The sequence below is a fragment of the Melopsittacus undulatus genome, chromosome 7, assembly GCF_012275295.1.
Source record: "Melopsittacus undulatus isolate bMelUnd1 chromosome 7, bMelUnd1.mat.Z, whole genome shotgun sequence".
In the NCBI taxonomy this organism is placed as follows: Eukaryota; Metazoa; Chordata; class Aves; order Psittaciformes; family Psittaculidae; genus Melopsittacus; species Melopsittacus undulatus.
Window position 1 is genome coordinate 33,659,168 of NC_047533.1, and position 24,259 is coordinate 33,683,426.

Genomic DNA, 24,259 nt, shown 5'->3' on the forward strand with positions numbered 1-24,259 from the left:
TAAGGTACATTTACCATTCCAAAGAGAAAAAGCTAACTGGAATATAGCCAAGAGAATTTATTTTAGGTCTATATACTGGAAATAACAATCCAACAATGAACTACATGAAATGGTCATAATTCTCAGTAATTAAGAAACCTCATCAAGAATCAGCCTTAATATTAATAATTCTGCAATTGTAGATCCTATGTTCCCAGCTTCAAGCAGGAAAACATTTTCATTTAAAAAAAACAAACAATAACACCCCACCAAGCATCCTCATCTTTCAACTGTTCAAATCAAACCTTTTCCAAAAGCAGGTGCTTTACTACAATGAAGGGCAAGTGCAAGCATAATGTTTAAAAAACAGGAGAACACACAGCAGGTTTACCTGACCAAGAGATTTCTACCACATTCCAGAGCTGAAAGAAAGTAATTATCTGGAATCCAATCCACGATATACTGCAATATGCATACACCTTATTTTCTTCTTTGCTTGTCTGTAGCCACCCTTTATTTTTTGTCTTTATTTCCTACACATTAACTTACATAAAGCTAGTATCTCCCAGAAATACATTAACATTATCTTCTGCTCCAGAAGTGAAATAAGTGTGAATGGCAATACACAGACTGGTCACTGACAGAAAACAGTTGATCTTTTTTCTCTGAAAGTGTTAAAAATATGTATATCTAACTGCAGGCAGAACAACTTCATAACATAAGATGTATAGTCTAAATCTGAATGACCAGAGCGTGTTTCAATTAGGATAACTAAAATGCAGGTAAGTGTAGACATAAGCCCAAATTCCATGCACAATTACACAAACTGTTCATTCAGATGTGGGAATTGCATAGGCTAAGAGTTCCCATTTGCAATTAGAATTTGAGTGCAACTCTAGTATTTAGTGGACAGCTGACCTTTTTAAGCAGACAAAGACAGCCTTGCCAAAGAGGAAATTCAAGTAATTAGCAAGAAAAGCTGAACAGAGAGAGAAAATCCATCCAACAAATTTTTCCAGTAGAAAAATCTTGTTACTGCAGGACAGGCCACTTACAGAAACCACAAAGCTTTGCCTCCTGGGGCTAGAAGAAATAGGAAACTGAATTGATTTAACCTTGGTGCTATTTTGGGAAAGGTGCAAATAACTACCTTCTTGTCTGTTGACTGCTCTGACAGCGCCTCTGCTTTCCCTTGCAGGTTCACACTACTTGCAGGAACTGCTCACGCACAGCCCACCTCCTGCTGTGAGCAAAGGATTCAAGGATGAAATGGAAACAGAGGTAAATCTGAACTCCGAGAAAAAGAAGGAAAAGCATTTCCTTCCAGAGGTCTTACAGATGCCCTGAAGCCTGCTTGATCTCTAAAACTGGTAATAAGCTTGAACTGTTTCCTTTGTCAGTTGCCTACAAAAGCATTACACTTTTCATTACTTTGATGTAATACATCTGAAAGCATAGCGACAAGCAGAAAATGCCAGTGCAATGCAGTTTTGTTTTTACCTGGCGTTGGCTCCTTTAAGATCACAGAAGTGTGAGAGTAAAGCTTTCACTACATCATTGCAGACAACTTTAACTACATCAACGTGACTCAGCCTCTGTCGCAGCTGTTTGGCAATCTCCCAGAAGTCTTCAGATAGCAGCTGGTACAGCTGCCCTTCATCTCTGCTGAGTTGCCCATACCAGGACAGGATGTAATCTCTATAGCTGTAGTCAAACACTGAAAGGAAAACAAAACAATAAATAGCAAAAATTGCAAAATGGGAAGACACACCAAGACAGGAAAAACATACTCCTTCACATTTCCCCTCAAAGCTTAGATGGGTAATAGGTTTCACATCGTCTTCTTTGAATTTTATATTCTTGCCAAAGAAAGTAAGGTTGGCAAAGTTACAGAAACCTGCACCTAACAGGTTACTGAAGGTCACTTTGCAAAGCAAAGCCTGTAAGTGGATTTGCTCAGTCAGGTTACTTGCTACAGCCAAACCTCAAACTAATACCTGTCTCTCAGAAGTGGATTTGGTTATATGAACTATCATATAATATGTGTATAGGATGTTGCAGACTGAAACCAGCCTTCTTTACATATGAATTCAACAGTCCTCAATCCAAAGTCATAGTTAGAAGGGGAGGTGGAAAGATTTTTAGATTTCAAAAGACATATACAGTACAGAACACTGAAGAAAGTACATTATAGGATCAGAAGAGCTAGAGATAAGAGAGAACAAGTAGATTAGCGAGACAGCATGAACTTCAAAATTGACAAGGTATTCCAAACCATATCTACAAGCAACAAGCAACAACCAAGGTTACTGTAACAGCAAGTCCCATGGCAACACCATCTTCTACCATTCTGACTTTTCTTTTTGACAGCTTTTGTGTGACACCAATTTTACTTGGATATCAGTCCCTGGATGTCTAGGAGGAAGTAGGACATGTTCAGTGAGCATGTATGAGCCATGTTTAGCAGTTACAACAACACAGGGAAAGAACAAGGAGCAAATTTGCATCTACCAAAGGGTAACTGAATAAGAAGGGGGAAAAATAATTTGTGCCTGATAATCTGAACAGCTTCTTTACCAAACACCCTGATTTCAGACTTTTAATATCAAAAGTACATCTAATTTGTCAATGTAAGCCTAAGGTGCAAAGTAATCATGTGACTCCACTACTTTTTACTTTCCACTTAAAGTTGTTTGCTTGGCAGTTTAATAAACTATAAAAAGCTCCTTGACACTGTGACAGTGAACTAATAACATCCTAACAGCAGAACAAGTTAAGTTAGATACTTCTGCCTGCCTGAAATATTAGCAGACTTTATCCAACAGCATCCTGTTAAAAACATTTCAAAAAAAAAAGCTAAAATTGATAAAAGTTTCTAATAAATACTTCATAAATCAGCTCTTTCAGGTTTATAAAGAAACTGAGTTGCACCACTGAATGGGCTGAAATATATAGTTAAGATCCTTTGGCTAAGTCATTTCAAGTCTTTTTAATTAATCATTCAGAGAAACATTGCCATAAATAAATAAAAGTTCTGATTCTTTTTTCGAATCCAAGAGGAAAAAATATGTGCAGAACCCTACGGCAGGCTGAGAACTTCCCATGTTGAAACGTATCTGATTCCACTACTTTTCTAAGACAGAAGAAATTGCATTTCATTGAAAACTCTCACTCACAAATACTACAAAGTTATAAAAGCAGTTCCAAAAGGTAATGGTCTTCTGATAAGCAAGCTGAGGAATAATCCTTCAATACACCAAAGGGCAACTGGGACCAGCATTTTAAAAACTGAAGTTCATTACTTATCTCAAGTCTCCTATCACAATATACATTTTAAACAGTTTTCCACATCTGTCCCCATGTTCTTCTGCAAGCACTTTTCTTGTAGCGTGGTTACTCTCTTCTGTTGCATTACCTGAATTGCTGCAGAAAGCCAATCACAGCATAGACTCTTCCTTTTCCTCTGCTCTGTAAGAGACCCATAATTTCTCAAGCTTATTCAAAACAAACTTCATTGCAGTATTTGTTATCATCATGACTGGCAGACAACGACTTTTTCAGATTTTCTCACAGACACACTCTCTATCCTTTGCAAAGGTGCAAAGTAGTATAGTTCTTCAGCATCTTTTGCCTAAGAAGAGAAATCATGGTAGAGTGGTGGCTCCTATAGGCATCTATCAGACAGAACTCTACAAAACAAGAGTACAAGAGTGAAACGTGTATCTCAATCCCTGAGACTATACTCCCTTTCAGAGCATGTATCTTTTCACACTGACCCTTAATTTAACTGTAATTAATAAGCAGCTCCTCTACAAATTGAGCTCAGTTCCTAGCTCACTCAGTCATCAACCATTATATTCAATGTTAAGTCTCTGTGCTCTGCTAAAGCACAACATTCAAGTATAAGCTAATGCTACTTAGGCAAATATTATGAGACTACAACTTCTGAAACTTTACTGTACCCAAATTTGAAATACCTGAAGCAAGATCTATTACATTGGGAAGATTCCTGCTCAGACACAGCAAGGTGATTGCATGGGTGTTCATCTAGATCTATCAACATGAAAGAACCACAAAATCTAGTGGCAACATCAAACTAAATACAAAAGATAACCAACCATTACCAAAACTTAATCCATGCAAGTACAAAATACTTCACTCGTGTTTCTGCCAGTTACACTCAAGACCTTAAATGAGCATCTCCACTTCAAAACATATTTTCCTGCACCTACCTTTTATAGTTCTCTTTCTTTACAAGTTTACTATGGTTTTCTTGTTGCTTCTGAGCCTTGTTGCCCCTCCTGCATCACAACAGTCTAACCATGCTGTTCTGTATATAATTTGGGGTACTACAGAACCCAGAATGTATGCCCAAATGAGCAATGAGACAGCTAGACTTTAAAAAAACAAAATCCAAGAAGGGTATCAGCCACAGATACTAACAGCAGTCTGCGCTAGGGTAAGAATCACCTCATCCCTATGCGTCATCCTAGCCATGATGTGCTGTTGCTGCTTTAGTTTCATTCCTACTGATGCAGCTGGTGCCTCTTTCTACACTCTAAAGAAATACAGAAAACAAGTGTAAGACTTTTATAGAGCACAGCTTGCTTCCTTCAGAGAAGGATCTTCTCATTCATCTCCTCTCATATTTTTACAGTGCACATTCTCTAAAACATTGAAAACAACTGCACAGATGACAAAAAAAAAATAAAAAGAAAGGAATAAAAATAAAAAGAGCACACTTTCAGGGCAGTACGTACCTTACTACCACTAACTCACCCAAAACAGAAGAATTTTGTTTCAGTTTGACTGAATCAGATGCAGTGTCAGCAAAGAATCTGCTATATTTTCTAAATTAGTTCTGAAGATCCAAGCCCCCAGTTATTAAAATCTGACTGAAAGTCACTCCCATGTGAACGTGAAGTTCAGCCTCTTCAACTACTCTTTCTAAACATTGTAAACTAAGAGTGTTAGGAGTACAGAGACAGAAGTTTGTGTGGGAGACACCGCTTAGACCCTTCCTTCATTCCTAACCCCATTTAGGTCTACAATAACTGCTATCTCCTCTTCTACTTTCATTCATCCCAAGGTTCAGCAGCACAAGAGCCAAGCAGTCAGACTGGCTTTAAATCTGCAATCTGCAGAGCTTCATGTGAGTTTTTACACTGTGAGGATTCATCACCCAGCTTTACAAAAAACAACATAGAAATCTGAAAAAAAAGGACTAAATGCCTGCCCATTTTATCAAAGCACCATTAAAAACCAGACCAAAAATATTCTTCCTGTGCACAGACTTCCAAGTTTCAAACAAGAAGCAATTCTCCTTTCCTGAAAGCACTGGAGAGACCAGAACCATTACATGAAGTTATGGTCAGATCCAAAACTCTCCTGGTGACTGTATGAACAACAGAGGAGGAGGTATAGATATAACATTGGCTTGAGTTATTCTACAATAGCAAGCACTGAAATTTGTAAAACACAAATGCAACATTAATATGAATTGGTTTAAGATCCTGCATCAGGAATAGTTCCACACTGCTCAGTTTATTCTTATTAAGCTTTTTTTTATATTTGCTTCTTAGTAATTATAATGTATGTGCAGAAAAAAAGATGGGAATTTCCAAGGATATAAACAACTGAGAGAAATATGTTACAAAGATCTAGGAAATGCATTTAAAAAAATAAATTAAAAAATCTGTCTGAATAGTTTTGCCCATGTACCCTTTGCCAAAAATCCTCAGCTCCAAGAGTCTGAATCCCAATAGCAGAGAGAATATGAATTCAAATTAAGTCTTGCTCATATCTTGGACTCTAACAATTAAATTCTTGAGAGCTGTGGTAAAAAAAAAAGCATACGTACAGCTTTTCAAATAGGGAGCTGCAGAAGCTACTGCAATTTTTTTTCCCCTAAATGTCAATGCGTGGATCGTCAGTTGGGAAATCAGACTGGGAAAAAACTCCTTGTGTGCACTACTGCCTAACAGTTCTTTCAAGGGGCCAACAAGAACACAGACATGCAAGATTCAATCCATGGGTACAATCTAATTAAATTCCAAAAATACTTCCAGCAAGGTCACCTCAACACAGGGTTGAAGGAAAATAAGCCACTATGAAAGAACAGATGACACTCTGGCATGAAATATTTTAACAGCCAAGAAACAAGGGATATGAATGAATTGTTTTCACAGCAGAAGTATTTCACCAGTGGAGCTCTGCTGGGATTTGTCCTAAGGCCTGTGCTGTTTTACTTAGGCAGAAATGATCCAGTAAAGCAGGTAAGTAATATGGAAACCAAGTTTCTTGGCACTGCTAAAGCGGTGGAAATAAAGACTGACTGCACGCAGGACAGAGACAGACCACAGGACATGGGGCAATAAAAACGGAAGACGAAACTCAATTCCTGGGCACCTGGCTGCACACATGGTGGGTATGTCTACTGACAGCTTTAGCCCTCAGCCCAAACAGCAGCAGCGCAAGGCTGACTGACCAGAGGCTCTTTTCAAAGACGTGTTCCTGAACTACGATATTATATGGGCTGAAAACATGAAGTTACCAGATAACCAACAGGAAGTGTTAAAAGGTTAAAAGGGTTTCTAAAGTGGATAGTCTTTTCTTTGTGTAAAATGAATGAAGGGCAAGTAAGAGTCAAATCAATCTATCAAGACAAAGCATGAGATGAACTGAAAAAACACATTTCAGTGTTAGTCACTCAAGTACTACTGCCTAAAAAAGGGACTCAGGCGTTTACAACTAAAAGGCCTTCTCCTTCTGCCATGCTAAACAATGAAAATCTTATAATACTACACTTGTTCTAATTTTGAGCGTAGATTTCATAAAACACACCACACAATAGCAGGGCTAATCCACAGCTTTCCCTATATCTACGGCTTATGTATGTTTTAATTAAGAATGAAGCACCATCCTTTTATACCACTCTGTTGTCACTGTGAAATAAGAAGGACATTTAGAACTGAGCTGTAAACCAACATAAACTGAAGTTCCTTCTTAGCAACACTTAGTGACCAACATTGTAGAAGAACAATTCCCAAAAACTTTGTTACCTTGGCTTTGGCAAGATGAGAAGGTATCCCAGGCACAACATCTACTATCAGCCAATGTCACAGGAAAACTAAACTAAGTACCATAATATTCTTCAATTTATTTCAATAAGACCAATGGTTGAAATGGAAAAATGCATGACTTGATCAGTTAAAGTTAAGGTTGATGACTGATACCTATCCCTTCCAACTACATTAACAGGCTATGATGAGAACATCAGGAAAAAGGCAGTAAAGCAAGTGACAGTTTGTCAAGCAAGACACCTCACAGGATCTCAGAAGAGACACTCTAAACCCAGAGAGAAAAGTCCACCCAGACTGGCTGTAACACCAGCAAAAGCATGCATGACTAACAATCAACAGTCTATTCTTGAGGGGTGCAAGATAGTTACCAATTACTAGTAAACCTCAGGCAAATTTCGTTACATAAATGATGCAAAACAGGTAAAGAAGTCAGAATTAACCAAAGGGCAGTCTCTTCATAACCAGCAATAGCATTTTCAAAATTAGACGATGCTGGCTCCTTCCAAAATGTTATACTTAAATCTCTAAGGCAACGTAAAGAGAAGTAAAACCTGAACAAAAAATCACTGTAAAACCTCTTCAATTGTGATAATCTAACAGCACCTACTCAAAACCTCAAGTGGTGGTAGGAATGGTCTTCCAAGATTAAAACCTCAGGACATCTGAAAGTCTCCTAACTAAATGAATTAGGCTTTTTAAAGCATTTTGTTGAACAGCATGTTACATCTAGACAGCAAGAAGTTGCCAAAAATTCCTAGGATTTACAAACACTTTAATCTTCATCAGTGTAAAACTGGAAAGAGAAACACAAATGATATTTTTATATCATTATTAATAATGTTTTATGTAACCACAAACTTGTTAAAAGTTAAAAAAAGCATTCAGAATATCAGGACAATTACAAGTTTCAGAACCATAACAGGGCAAGGAATGTGCCCTATCTAGTCACAGACAGACTGATCACAAGCTATAGTAAAACGTTTCTTTTGGGATTCAGAGTATCTGAAATTCAGGATGACTCAGATACCTCCCAAAACCAAAATGCTTGTTTAAGTCTACATGTGGTAGAGTGAAAAGTACAGTCCCATCCCTGTCAAACTGCACTTTTTTCCCTTTTTCGTCCTTTTTTTTTTCCCCACAACTGGAGAAGTTGGCTTCATCAAGTAGGCCTAGAAGAAATACAACGAAATCTGACAAGCTTGCTCTCCAAAATTCAGTGAGAATGGAGGGTAAAAGCTACTCTGAAAGTAAATAACATAAAGGTAAGTAAAACAACAGAAGGTCCCCAACTCCAACAAAATAAATCACTTAAATACTGGTAACTTTCTTTTAGCATTACGGAGTAAGGATGGACTCATGCATCCAACCTAACAATCTGTGGAATGATACTTCAGGTGAAGACAGCTCCCATATTTTTTACAGGCACAAGTTACTCCTGTGTGCAAGTAACAAGGGATGTGTAACACAACTATCTTTCCCGTAGTATTCCACAATACCTGTTGTCCATCTCCAAATAATCAGCACAGAATCAGAGGTAGTGAGGTTATGTCAAGGCTTCATTTCAGATTCCAAGGATGATTATCCAAAAAGTACGCATGTGAGAGAATACAGCAAATAACTTGTCTGGGCTTGTTTCATACATGTAATGTTTAGACTTTACTATCCTTTTCACATCATAACAATTCCTATAGTCTGACTGATTCCAGACAAAAATGCTGCCTAAAACCAAGTTATGATACAATATAATAGTTCACAGAAACATGACATAATAGGTATTCTAACACTGTATTTTAGCTACATAGCCTGCTAACAGCTACTCATAAAAGGAACTTTAAAAATTCCCCAGAAGTTTTCATAATACAACCAACCTGTTTAAAGCAATGATAATTATAAAACATACTCTCCAGATTGAGGGCAGAAGGGAAAGAAAAAAAACACCCCAAACAAACAGTGCTGCAAAGAAATCTTAATGAAAAAATATTCAAAATTAGGTAAAATATTTACAGAAGACTGGACGGGCATTACATTTTATATATATACTTTAAAAGCTACAGTACCCAACCCTTCTTATGAGCTTTCTTTTTTTAATAGCTAGGTTTCCACCCCCAGCATCATCTTTATATTCCAACCTTGCATAAGCTTTGAACCAAAGATTTTTACTTGTTACTGCAAACTCTGACACTATCCCAGGTTCTAAGCTATTTGTATTATCAGGAGTCAGTTGAAAACAGAGTGTGCAGAAGCAGTTGTTATTCTTTATTTTTAAAACTGTAAATAAAACATTTTAAATACATATGATCATAGTTCACATTTCACAATCCAGAGTCCAGTCACTGTACTGGTGATCCACAGATTTCATAGACTGTATTAGCCAGAAATACAAATGTTGATTTTTAGATCTAGTTTTCACAGCAAGAATTAAACTGAATGAGAAGACTGTGTGCAAGAGTCTATAGGATTTATCAGTTCAGGAAAATCCAACTGAGAACCTTTTAAGCGTTACCCTTTTGTTTTGTGCATAAGTATTATTTCAATAAATATATTTTAATATATTTCTGGAAAAAAACAAACAAACCAACCTGCCACTAAAATTACAAGGTATCTGCTAAATTACAAAAACAATACCACATTACCTACTACAGTGGACCTCTTGGGAAGAAAAAGACCTTGTACTTTTATATCAAGGAAGAAAGCAGGGTTATATTCTAAAATTGTGGAATATTGTGCAGCCATGGTTTGTTAAGAGGACAGGAGATAGAGTCTAATGCTCCTCTGTCCAAGTTAAGACTCACCTTCTTTCAGTGCTTTATCCATGTTGTGAGAAATGACCACTCTCCTTAATTGGACTGAATCATGGGAGCTTCCAGAACAATTACTCTGAAATTTGAAGAGAATATTGGTAAGAGGAAGGAATAAACCAAAAGACAGAAGGAATAAAATACAAATATTGTACCCCATACAGATAAAACAGATGAGTGTCAGTTGTCTGTAAGGTTATTATATATTGTTCATTAAGCACATATATACACCCATTGTTGCATATCACACCCTGTACAACTTGCCAAATTATCTTAAGGCTGGGGGTTTTTGGCAGAAGGGAGCTGTATTCATTTGCAATTTAATGCACTAGGAACAGGGCATGCATTTAATAAAACAACTGGAACTACCCTAAAATCCAAATCAAGCTGTTCAGACTCATATCTAACTCACAGCATTACCATGGATACTTGCCAGGCCTTGAGTGCCCTCCTTCCACGCACAGTTAATTTGTCCCAGATTTTGCGTGAGTGCAGTAATACTCCCTCAACTTCTTCCTGTCACTACTCTAAGACCATAGCTGTGGTCTTGCAGCTGTTTTCTTCCCCCCTCAACATTACTATAAATAGCAAGAGCAGCAAGATTTCGGTATGTTTGCCTCAATTTGCAGCCCCCCTCACTATCAACACTACTACTAAGGAGATGTAAGAACAGAGTGTTAATCTGCTTAGGGAACCACTACAGCTTTTCATTACTCCCTTTTACCTGAACACAATGCTGGTAAAAGCGTAAGCCATACCCACCTGAATGGCTGCAGAAGTTACTTTTGCTGTTTGGAAAAACATCTAACAACATTTGCTTCGATACATCACCTCTGACTGCTAATGTTATTGTGCTGCCTCCATGCAAAGCTGTGTTAATGCTAATGATACAATTACTTCAGGATTTTTCTACATTATTTGCAGCAAGAAATTGGATGATTCATAACCACTCCAATTTAAAAATAGACAGATTTATAGAGGCATTAAACATACCAAATACATTTGAGGAGGACGAAGGGATTCAGAAAGCTCTGTTAAGCAATGCCACTTGGGCCTTTCTGTGAAGAAAGTGCATAAGGTCACAGACCTGACAAACTTGAGCTCAGTGTACTCCATCTTCATTAATACTCATGCTACCCTGGGTATCCTACAAGACTAATCCTTCTGCTAAACCGAGTCATACCTGCATAGAGGTCAGGTCCTAACTGTGGCATCAACAGATCTCATTTGTACTTAAGTTTGCAGCAATGGGGTTTTTTGTATGGACTGAAGCAAGAGTAAGCTCCCTGGTGAAGCATTAGCCAAATCACTCCTTTCAAAACTAACTTAAACACAAGCAGAGATAAAAAAAATTATAAATGTTGAACTTTTACAGTTTCCTGCTATCTGCCTCAGTTCCACACTTCTTTATGGCAGAAGGAATTAAAACATTAAAAAATAATTAAAAAAAAAGGCCTTCAGAGGGGATCCATGGGTACAAGTAGCTTGCTCCACATCACCACACCACATTCCAATATACACAATGCCACAAAGGAGGAAGTGATCCTTTTATGTTCTCATATGTTAAGAGATCCATTATGTTCTCAATGTTAAGAAGAAGGCAGACTATTATTGCCTCAGTCAAATGCTGCCTCTTAAATAGGAAGATACAAAACCTGTGTTTCAGCTTGCAAGAATATACTTCACTGAAAGTGTCCTCTACTGTTGGTACCTTTTGATTTCTAAAAGGCACCAGCTTTTCATTAAAAAAAATAAGATAAAATAATAACATCCATGCTATACAAGTGATCAAGAAGAACTGCAAAGGTAAGACGTGAATACCACCACTAGCAATGGTGATTTTGCTACTGCAAAAATGTTATTACTGAAGGGTAAATGAATTTTTTCCATACTCATACTGGTATTATAGACATCACCATGAACAGCCTGTGAGAAAAGCACAAAGCAAGAAATAAACTCTGTTTAAGGTTTCAATTTTGTTTAAAAACAAATTTTCAAGAACAGATGAGAATCTGACATTTGAATAAATAATGTTTAAATATATTGAGTGATGTTGTTTGGGTTAGTTCAGGCTAAGAAGAAAAACAGTTTGGGGAGACCAGATGAGAGCATACAGAGAAGAGGGAGCCAGACTCTTCTTGCACATGCACAGGACAATAGGCCAGGTTACAACAAAGGCAATTCCCATCACTTACAGGGCCAATCTATTTTAATTATGAGGCTGGTCAAATACTAGAATGGGAGAAGCTATGGAGTCTCTATCCTTGGAGATACTCAAAACTCCCATTAACAGGACAAAGCCCTAAGCAACCTACCTAGCTGGAGCCACCCTGAGCTGGGTGGACTGGGTGACCTCCAGACATTCCTTCCAACCTGAACTATTCTGTGATTCTTGATGATCCTTTGAGAACTGTGAGTTTAATTTAGTGACTAATAATGGACCAGATATTGAGCTGCCTTTTCTAAAAGCACTGATCAATTCCTTTTTCCCTTCACTCCTTCAAACTTGCATTTAGCAGAACCAAGTCTTAAACTTTCATAGCTGAGATTTGGTTTTAAAAAACTGTTTCTGTGCCAAGAATAATGATGAATTCACCAAATAAGGAGGCATCACTAAGTTGGATGACACACAGCAACAAACACCTGAAACCCAACAGCTCCAACCTGGTAACACAGGCTTACCAGCACCTGGAATAACAGGACTTCAGAAAACTCACAGTTCAAACTCAGATGTAACAGCTGAGAGACTGAAAAATCCAGCAGATTTTGCTGGAAGGTTTTCTTCCCACACCTGCCTCAAGTCAGATGGAGAGTGCATACAGAGAACAGGTTCAGCTAGAAAGCCTAGACTGGAATGTTTTCACATTTTGATTCATGTGGCTTATCTAAAGGAAAACAGTGCTGCATTTCATGAAACAGTTGGCATAATCCAGACTGAGTCCAAAGATGTTCGTGAATGGATTTTACACAGTCAAAGCTTCAACATAGATGCTGTTTTATACTGATTAAAACCTGGTATGTTCCCATTAGCCCTAACTTGCACTACCACATTAAAAAGAAACCAACCAAAAAATCCACCCAAAACACAAAAATCAGGGTCTCCACTCTGTAGATTTCATTGTTAAAGAACAGCAGGAAACACACTGAAACTTAAACCTAAATAAGATAAAATTACTTGAAGGGTGGAGCACATTTGGAAAGCACATGCAAATAATGAGGCTGCTAACAAACAGGGAGGCCTGTTTCCTGGAACAGTTCAAGTTTTCTCTAATTTTTACTTTGTTTACGGGCTGAAAAAAAAGGATGTGTGTATTTCCTGGAGACTTCTCAATAATACTTATTATTTGATACTTTTGAGAATGGTCTAAAACACAGAAAACAACAGTCTGAAAGGCCTGGGGGGAAAAAACCCAAAACAATACTGGCATCAAGCCCGAAAGTTTGTCTTAGGCTCAGTCTCCTACAGATGCAAAAATTAACGTAATTTATTGGTTTAAACAATTTCAAATCAGTTCTGAAGAAAATGCTAAAGAATAAAGAATTAAGGTGTTTCAACAACTACACTGGCAAAGCACAGAGTAAACAGGAGTATCTTCCACTATTAAGAAATCCATCTGCAATACTCAGTCATCAAATGCAAATCCTCAAATCTAATAGCAGAAAGCCAGGCACCTGCTACAGGCACACCACATACAGACTTACTCTGCCATGGGAGTAAAAGGCCAGAAGCAGAGAAAAAAAATCACAATTATTTCTATTATATCAACTCAATTACCACAAAACTAGAACAGAGCTCAGGACAGATCCTACAATAAAAACGGGCATTGCACATGAGATGCTCAGTTTAATCACTGATCTACAAGGCAAAGACTACATCTAATTCAGCATGTAAGAGCTATCCAGTTACTCCAACTACTTGCTCCACACACTAATGCCCTGTTAACTTGCTCCTTTTCTTTGTAAAACACACATTAACATCAGACTGGACTTTGATGATAGAGTCTCAGTTTCAAATAATACTTCACTGAACTCTCCATAAATTCAGCTTTAACCCATCTGGATGGATGTTTTCTTATAGTAGTAAACTTTACTCCAATTTCTGATCCAAAAGTAAATTATCTACTCACAAGAATTATTATTTTAAATTAATACCTATAGTTCTATTTAAGATTACAAAGCAAGTACATGTCACTTAAGCATTAATCTACATATATTAAGGGATACCATAGTTACCAATTTAAAAATCAGCATATTTAAACCATGTTAATCCTATTACGTTAAGTATCATTATCTCAATAACTATTTTAGAATATCAGTGGATCTTATTTCCACTACTATAATAGCTCCTAGAAAATGTAAACCATGTTTATTATACTGGGACCTTTACCTTAAATATACCACGTGCAAAACTGATAAAACTGCAGCAGTACAAAAACTATAATGAAGGAAGAACTTCCTTGACTTGAGCTTTCCTATAATACTAGCCAGACAAGAATATGGAAAGGAAACTTTTCTCAGGTAATACTTTAATCCCCTTCAGTACAGCTAAAACGTACCTGGTTAGTTAGCATTCAGATTGCTGTTCAGCAAAAAAATACAGCATTATTCCCTGCTAGGAACCTTAATATTATCACCAAAATAAAAGTTTACATAAATTTTCAGCATACATGGCAGCTCCAGTCTACTGAACATTTCCACACTCTTCTCCTCTGTTAAAACAGACAAGAACCCGCGACCTATACTTCAAAGCCAGAAGAGCCATGTGCTATGAAAACTGAATTGCTGGCAAGCCAGAAAAGCCTGCACAAACTCATGCCTCAGCTGCAGTTTCAGTCTGACAATCAACGAGGAACTCCTGCAGTGTCTATTGCTATAGCCTCCCTGCCTCATGACTCTTCACTGTATAAAGGTAGGATGTTCTGTCTTTTTACCAGAGCATCACAGAACACGCAGAATGAATTGTCGTCATTGTTTTTATTAATATTAACTTGCTCCCTTTCACTGTGCATGTTTAATACAGGAAAAAAAATGGTATAAAGTGATTGGTCATATAAACCTCCCATGATACAAGCCTGTTCTCCTTTCAACTACACAATTTCTTTGGGGGGTTTAGGTGTTTTGCTTTGTGCTTTTTAAACCACTTTACAAAGTGGCAACTTGGTAAAGGATATGGTATTCTATATAATTGACTCTTCCTTGGGTAAACTTTGCTGCTCTCCTTTGTAGAGCACAAGGCACCAAGACCTGGAATAAGAAGGAACTTGATCAAATTTTGGTTTTACAATATTTGATATATGTGCACTGTTATTTTCAGTCCCAAGGTTTATCTTAAATGCAAGATGCTTTCACTCTTGACCTTACTCCTTTAGGACTCCCCCACCAGAGACCTGACAGCAAGATCCCAATGAGACAGTCTTATTGACTCAGCATGGATCAGTTATCAGAAGAAATGAACTAGCTCCCTAGTTACACTATCAGTCATAAAACACTTTTCAAGGGTGAAGCAGTCCCTACAAAGGTAAAAGAAGCCTGATTCATATAGCAACATATGAAATGCCAACCTAATCCAATGTTGAGAAAATTAAATGCCAAGCACAATACAATGCAGAGCTGAAGACCACACAGGACACAATGGAAGGAAACGGGGTTGCATGACAAGACAAGAGATCTCTAAATACACATGATGGAGAAAATGCTGTGTGGAAAACTAAGTCTGCTCATTGCTGAGGAGTTATGGGACAAATAAGTGAGACACAGAATCTGAAGAACATTTCAACATTTAATTTCCCGAGATCAGTCTCCTGTGAGAATAAAGTTACCACTTCAAAGTTATGCCTGCAGGTAATCAATGCATGCAGTCCTGACAAAACCTCAATCCTGAAAAAGCTTCGAAATCCCTAAGGATAACAGATATTCCACACATCCCTAAAAACAAACTGAAACAGACATATCTAAACTACAGGCCGCAAAGTGTAACAGGCCCCCACTGAGCTATAACTGAATGTTTGCAATTCAAGCAATATTCTCTTCAAACTTTAAAATATTCCTGAAATTCGGAGGCAATGCTATGATACCTTCTCCTTAATTTAATTTCAGGACTTTCTTAGTAGTAAACTCACCTAAATCATCAAAAGCTGATTGTTTGCCTGCCTAAAGTAAGAGACAGCACTAAGAACAAAAGTACTAGACACTCAGCTGTTAAAACACAAAACAAAAAAAAATTCTTGAAACATATTCTCTGCTTTCAATCCAGAAACAAGTGATAAATTAGAAGAATGGCAGTAAACAGAGTATTTGGTTGCAAGCCCAAGAGGATCTAAAACAAGCACAACAGAAGAGCAGCAAGCAGAGACCGGCAGAAGTAACAGCAAAAACCCTGCAAACTGGAGCTCTCCATATTCCCTAATGGAGCAGGGAATGAGACAAACTGTAGAACATCTTGGCTTTAGGTTGATAAAAACCCCACAAATACTTTTGAAGACTTACTAAGGTGTAAAGACTGAATGGAGTTGGGAAGTTTCTCCTCTCCCTCACAGCTGCTTGAAACTGCTCATTATCTCAGGAACTGCTCTGCATCACATTTGAAGCTGATGCCCTCAGATGGTAAACCTTTGGCTTCCTACAGCCGCTGGGTCTCCTGCAAGCTTACCTTTGCAAACCTCATCTGATGGCCAAAGTCCAACAGTGAAGGAAAACCATGTGTCCATTCCCTCCACCACCCTTACATTCCTCAAAAAGAGCACTCAGCTTAACCATAACAGATACTCAAACACAAGACTACAAGACAAGACTAGGTAGATCATTCCCTATACAGAGTATTATTCATTTATTATGTATTTAAAATGCAGCACTTAAATTTAATAAACTATCCCTGTTTTTTTTCTCATTATTTAAATGAACTTGATAACCCAGCTCCTATTATTCAGAGTTTTTGCTTTGAATCACAGTAAAAACACTACACTGAAAAGAAACTCCATCCTGCCAGTTTTTTTGGTGGAGAAACAACTCACACTGGAAATGACAGAAAAAAGTGTTTTCTTTCTCCTTCCCATTAACTTGGTTAACATGGCTCTTCATATGAGTCAAAGACATCTCCTCTACAACCACACCAGTTATCAGTGTAGGGAACAAGACTGAAGTTAAAAGGTGACGCATGTTCTAACCAGGGCTATTATCAGTATGAGCAAGTCCACAGATACTTGAAAAGTGAAAACCCCCTTTGAGACAGGCATTGTTATCAAAGTACAATTGGGTCACCATGCCTTTTTGCTCCCATGCTGCACTTTGCTGCCCTCCTCCACCACAAATAATCTTGTCCTAAAACAGCTCCTGAGAAGCTGAAAAATAACACAATGTACAACTGCTGGTGACAGCAAAATGTACAACTCCAGGGTGTCGTTTAATTCCCACTATTTCAATACAATTTAGCAATAGCTACATAGCTGATAGTTGGTCAGCATTCAAGGACCACTTCTTCCAAGCTCAGGATCAGAGCATCCCAATGAGTAGGAAATCAAGTAATGGATCTAGGAGACCAGCGTGGTTAAACAATGAGCTGCTGGGCAAACTCAAGTGAAAAAGGAGAATCTATGGATTATGGAAAGAGGGGCTGGCCACTTGGAAGGAATATAGGACAGTTGTTAGATGATGTAGGGAAGCAATTAGGACAGCTAAGGCCTCCTTGGAAATTAGTCTTGCTAGTCGGATTAAGGACAATAGAAAGGGCTTCTTCAAATACATAGCAAATAAAACTATCACAACAGGCAATATAGGCCCACTGTTGAACGAGGTGGGTGCCCTGGAGACAGAGGATATAAAGAAGGCAGAGGTGCTGAATGCTTTCTTTGCCTCTGTCTTTACTCCTGCAGACTCTCCCCAGGGGCCCCAGATTCCTGTAGCCCCAGAAGGAGTCAGGACAAAGGAGGAGTTTGCTTTGGTAGATGAGGATTGGGTTAGGGATCAGCTACGCAACCTGGACATCTATAAATCAATGGGTCCAGATGGAATGCACCCACAGGTGCTGAGGGAGCTGGCGGAGGTCATTGCTAGGCCACTCTCCATAATCTTTGGTAAATTGTGGGAAACAGGAGAGGTGCCTGAGGATTGGAAGATGGCAAATGTCACACCAGTCTATAAGAAAGGCAAGAAGGAGGACCCGGGTAATTATAGACTGGTCAGCCTTACCTCCGTCCCTGGAAAGGTGATGGAACAACTTATTCTTGACTCCATCTCTAGGCATATCAAGGATGAGGGGGTTATTAAGAACAGCCAACATGGTTTTATGAAGGGGAAGTCATGTTTGACCAACCTTATAGCCTTCTATGAGGAAGTAACTAGGTGGAGGGATGATGGTAGAGCGGTAGATGTGGTTTTTCTTGATTTCAGTAAGGCATTTGATACTGTCTCCCACAGCATTCTCATAGATAAGCTAAGGAAGTGTGGGCTTGACGATCAGGTAGTGAGGTGGATGAAGAACTGGTTGAAAGGAAGAAGGCAGAGAGTTGTGGTCAATGGGGCAGAATCTAGCTGGAGGTCTCTCACTAGTGGAGTCCCTCAGGGGTCGGTGCTGGGACCAGTGCTGTTTAATATTTTCATCAACGACCTGGATGAGGGAACTGAGTGTACCCTCAGCAAGTTCGCTGATGACACTAAATTGGGAGGAGTGGCTGACACACCAGAAGGCTGTGTTGCCATTCAGCGAGACCTGGACAGGCTGGAGAGTTGGGTGGGGAGAAACTTGATGAAATTCAACAAGGGCAAGTGTAGAGTCTTGCATCTGGGGAAGAACAACCCCATGTACCAGTACAGGTTGGGGGTTGACCTGCTGGAAAGGAGTGAAGGGGAAAGGGACCTGGGGTCCTGGTGGATAGGAGGATGACCATGAGCCAGCAATGTGCCCTTGTGGCCAAGAAGGCAAATGCCATCCTAGGGTGCATTAGAAAGGGTGTGGTTAGTAGGGCAAGAGAGGTTCTCCTCCCCCTCTACTCTGCCTTGGTGTGGCCGCATCTGGAATATTGCATCCAGTTCTGGGCCCCTCAGTTCAAGGACAGGGAATTGCTTGAAAGAGTCCAGCGCAGAGCCACAAAGATGATTAAGGGAGTGGAACACCTCCCTTATGAGGAGAGGCTGAGGGAGCTGGGTCTCTTTAGCTTGGAGGAGACTGAGGGGTGATCTCATCAGTGTTTACAAATATGTAAAGGGTGGGTGTCAGGATGATGGAGCTAGGCTTTTTTCAGTGATATCCAGTGATAGGACAAGGGGCAATGGGTGTAAACTGGAGCATAGAAGGTTCCACGTTAACATCAGGAAGAACTTCTTTACTGTAAGAGTGACAGAGCACTGGAACAGGTTGCCCAGGGGGGTTGTGGAGTCTCCTACGTTGGATATATTCAAGGCCCACCTGGACAAGTTCCTGTGTGATGTACTCTAGGTTACCCTGCTCTTGCAGGGGGGGTTGGACTAGATGACCTTTTGAGGTCCCTTCCAACCCTCGGGATACTGTGATTCTGTGAATATTATGAATATTATTAGTTGCCTGTACACCCTCTTCCCTTCTCTTTCCAAGGAAGATATAAAGGAACACTGGAAGAAGCAAACCTTTATATGGAAGCTGGAAGACTCTCCAGACAGACCTTGCAGTTGGAGCTCTCACATATGGGAAGGCTACGCTGAAAGCACACCTCACTATGGCAATATAAATTGCACCTCTTCGTTTGCAGTTTTACAGCAGATTTCATATGCTCTTCCTGAGATACCCGACTTCATCATAAAGTCTTCACCTTTTGAGTCCCAAATGGGTTACACAAAAAGTACTCTGAACAAAGCACAGCTTCACATTCGGAAAGATCGTTTCACCATCCACAAGTTCAAGCAAAACGATAAGGCATACACCTTGCTCTTCTGAGTTCAAACCTGCAACACGGCACTTCCTCACCCAAGTTACTCAGCTGCATGAAGACGACTATGGAAATCAATAGCACTAAACTCGCACTGTAAGTGCCTGCAGAATCGAGAACTTACAAAAACTCCCCTTTTTCAGGACAGCATGAAGAACTGGATCCAAGTCCCTTTGAAGTTGATCAAGAGTACTCCCACTCTCCAAGAGCTGAGACTGACTCCCACTAGAGTAAATATTTATTACTGAATACTTAAGTATTTCCTCATCTGTTAACCCCAATGTGAAGCTCACTCAAAGAATGAAAAATCAATCCATCTGCCCTGAGTCTGTGCACATATGACACATGCAGAGTAAGACATCAGCCATGAGACTTCTTCCTAAAATAAAATAAAATATTTTAAATTTATAGGCTAACGAAGGGTTCTTCAAATGTAGAAAGGCTTAATAAATTCTTGCTTTACAGTCATCCTACTACTGGCTGCTGGAAAGAAAAAGACAGCAGGCTCGTAAGGCTCTATGAAAACTGGGAGAGTGACAGATGAATGATAATAAAGCAGTGTAAATACAAAGACCTACAAATTTTTCAAAGACAAATGTATGGAGGAAACTTCAAAAACCATTTTAGCGAATGGCCTACACTTCTATACGTTGCCTATACAGACACTACTACTTTCTTCACCTACATGTTGCTGAAGCACCAATTGGGAAACCTGCCAAACATATACAAAACTGTTCAGAAAAGTATGTCAAGGAGCTTTGCAGCCCTGAAGCCATTTTGCATCAAAACAAAATCAACGAAACTCTAAATTGAAGGTATAAGACACCCAAACAAGATGCCTGGAATTATAGCTTCTAAAGAGAAAGTACCTTGTTGCTCCTTGCTTGACAGTCCCTTTTCTACAGCCAGGTTAAATTTTGAGAACACTGCAAAGAGGCAGGAAAGAAAAATTTCAACTGAATCAGGAGGAGGGTAAAGAAACAATCCCATGAAAAGGACTGCAGCAGGTGCTGCTGCTTTAGCAGTGACTTTTATGTGCAAGATTTCAATTTCCTTCTGAAACAATGAACGCATACTACAGAACTAATAAATCCAAACACCACGTACTAGAAAAGCAAGAGCAGGTGGGCACTATTTACATATACAAATCCAACAGATGGTGGCAAAAGGAGAACATCTTGAAGAGAAACTGGCAATAACATACCACAAAAAGAAGGAACATCCCACTAAAAGAAAGCGCATAGGATACAGTAACTGATGTGACTGTATTTGTCTCCCCACAGTTCAAGTTTCACTCCTGTTCAGTGGGCTTATGTATTATGTTTTTCAGAAAGGGGGAGAGAAAAAATCAGTAAATCTGATTTTTTTCTTTAACTCTTGGCTTTCTAAATTTCATTGTTTGGCTGTTTCACAAATCTGAAAGTTGATCCTCACTGCAGCAGCAGGGACATTTCCCTTATTAAGTGTACATATAGATTATTTCTTTTTTTATATTATGTATACAGTATGTTCTAGAAGTAAATTAACACACATACAGATGTGCTGCTATACTTACCTAAACAAAAATGTCACTGGAGCTGCGGCATTATCACCAAAATATTTAACCTTGCAAACCTCCAGAGGGCCATGAAGATGATCAGAAGGCTGGAGTAACTCTTCTATGCAGCTAGGCTAAGAGAGTTGGGATTGTTCAGCCTGGGGAAGACTGAGGGACAACCTTAGAGCAGCTTCCAGTACATAATATTGGTTACAAGAAATCCAGAGAGGGACTTTTTAAAAGGGCTTATAACGACAGGACAAGGGGGCACAGGTTTAAGCTGAAAGAGGGTAAGTTATAGTAAGATATTGGAAAAAAAAAAAAATCTTTACTATGAGAATGGTGGAACACAGCTTTTCTGGGCAACTGGAACAAGCTGCCCAGAAAAGGTGTGGATGCCCCATACCGGGCAATGTTGTAGGCCAAGCTGGATGGGGTCTTTGAGCCACCTTGTCTAGTGGGGGATGCCCCTATCTATGGCAGGGGGGTTATGATTAAATGTTCTTTAAGGTCCCTTCAAATCCAAATCATTCTGTGATTGTTTCAAATCTGAAGGCAACAGGAATTTATTACTGATGTTTTGGGGTTTTTTTCCCCTTTGAATGAGTGGTGAAATACAAAAGCATATAGCACTTAATACATATTTGTTTCCCAGCATTGCTACTCCAAGAAACTGCTTAACAACCCCTAGCTGTACCCACTTAATACATTACCTACACAAGAGGTACCTTCTGCTTATAGCTTGCTGTGTGCATTACAGCTTCCCATTTTTCACTTCAAACACACATACACACTATTTGTTTTTCATTCCCTTCAAATAAATTAGTATGAACCTGAGTCTTCAAAGTAAAAAGTATTTTAAGAAGTCTACCAAGAAGACAAAATTATTATCACACCCAGCCACTGCCACACACAGATCCTGAATGCACCTTTGCAAGTTGTATTATTCACTAAAGTCATCAACACCCAGTCAAACACCTACTACTGACAGGGTCCTGCCAGTTCCCATTAAATGCAGGCCTGGAAAGATGCACTGCTCACAAACACAGGCTCCTTCCCTCCCTAGGTCCACTACTACAGGTCATTAGCCAATTTGACTGGCAAGCCAAAATGAGCCAACTGTATCAGCACGTGACTTCTAGCAAGTTTTCTGCCCTGCCAGCACCCTTGCTTTCTGCAAGTACATTTGCATGAACCGCATCCCCAGAAACACAGAAGTGACAGCATTATTTACTTGCTGCTAACAAGAAGAGTATATGTACTAAGTGTAATGAACTGGGTCACCAAAATGGTGAGGCAGCACACCAATCATGCTCCTATTTCTTTGTAGAGCACTCTCAGGTATTCTGTGTGACACTCACCAAAGTGAAATAGCACTTCAGTTGCACTGTCTACGGCTGCAGCACTTTGCTTTCTAACATACCACGTTAAGGTCTACAATTTGCTGGGTGAGGGACCAAGGGCTCCCGGATGGAGTCGTCAGCTGTGGTGTCAAACACCACAACCCTGCAATCCGTGGCACGGCGGGAGTGCAGAGGGGGGATCCTCATTTCCAGCCGCAGCTTTTCAGGGCTGTCTAGGATCACCTCCAGAACCCTGGAAAACCTGGGTAGGGACGTGCGTGGATGAGAGCAAAGTTATTCTGACCAGCACCTGCAGTCAGTCTCCAAATACCTTGTGCTGCAGGTCCCGTCCAAGGAAAAAAAACCCAACCAAAAACTACTTAGCAGTGAGCTAGGAAGAGCTCACGGATATTAATTAGTACATTTGAGAAGACATACAGAAAGCAAATTTATCTTTTGTGTAGAAGACTGCAAAGGTTTTAAAACACTCTGGCACTTCTTCACGACATTATGATAACACTATCTGAAACTGCCCAACTCCAGAACAAGCATTTAAGCAATGCTATGCTGGCTCTTAGAGCACGTCTCTCTCTTTTACTAATGGCACTTCAACCGAAGGAGCAGAAACGGATTTGAGACATAGCCAACAACAAATTGCCATACCACTGATGCCGCACTCTGATGGTCTCTCTCGGAGCAAAGTCTCGGTTTTTCCCGCACCCCTGCAACCCTCCAGCACAACTTTCCCCATTTAAAGCCCCGCCGGGCGGCTGAGTGGATAGGCTCCTGCGGCCGCGCGAGGCCCGGCGCTCCGCGGGGAAGCGCGAGACCCTCTCCCCGCCGGCGTAAAGAGAGAGCGCCCGCGGCCGACCCCCGCCCCGCTCCCCTCCCGTCTCGCCACTTACCCCCACAGTCCGTAGGACAGGAGCTGCGGCGGCAAAGTCCGGCGGCGGCAAACGGCGGCGGCCACGACACACGAGGACGATCAGGGTACCCAGCGCGGCGGCGACGGCGGCGCAGCCCGCGTAGAGAGCGAGGCGGAGCAGCAGCAGGGCCAGGCACGGCGGCCAGCCACCCCCAGCTTCGGCCCGCTCCTGCCCCAGGTGGACGATAGACACTGCCAGCAGCCCCAGCCCGGCTGCCAGCACGAAGCGGGACGAGCCGGGATCCTCATCCTCCTCGTCTTCCGCCGCCTCCTCCTCGCCGCCGCCACCGGCAACAGCGGCGGCTGCCGGGGCGCCGCAGCGGCCGGCCTCGCTGCCGGGGCCGTGTGAGCCCAGCGGACCCGGGGCGGCAGCCCCCGCCGGCTCGGGCTGCCCGGCCGTGCTGCTAGCGCTGTCGGCACCGGGGAACATGCTGCTCCTGGCGCCGCTGGGAGCAAGAGCATCTCCCGCCGCGGCAGCCCCCTGCGAAGGTCGCCGCTCCCGGGCCCCCCCCTGTCCTCCTCCACCGCCTCCACCGCAGCTCGCCGCCGCCACTGGCACCGCTGCGGCCGCCGGGGGAGCCGGAGCTCATGCCCGGAGGCAGTCGGGTGCTCGGTGGCCCCGCCGCTTCCTGGCGGCTGAAGCGGCAGCGCTGCCCGCCGATGAGCGACAGGATCCGAGCGCCGCGGCGGCAGGCGGGA

At 40.7% G+C, this 24,259-nt stretch overlaps 1 protein-coding gene across 1 annotated transcript in view; it reads right to left on the minus strand.

Moving 5' to 3' along the window:
• The window catches only part of SNX25 (sorting nexin 25), a 78,925-nt gene extending 54,666 nt beyond the window's left edge, over positions 1 to 24,259 (minus strand). Inside the window, exons 1-3 of the mRNA XM_031048946.2 lie at positions 23,541 to 24,259; positions 9,854 to 9,938; positions 1,480 to 1,696 (exon numbers count right to left, since the gene is read on the minus strand). Of these exons, the coding sequence (XP_030904806.2) occupies positions 1,480 to 1,696; positions 9,854 to 9,938; positions 23,541 to 23,990 (752 nt within the window). The 5' untranslated portion in view covers positions 23,991 to 24,259. The remainder of the gene's footprint in view (positions 1 to 1,479; positions 1,697 to 9,853; positions 9,939 to 23,540) is intronic.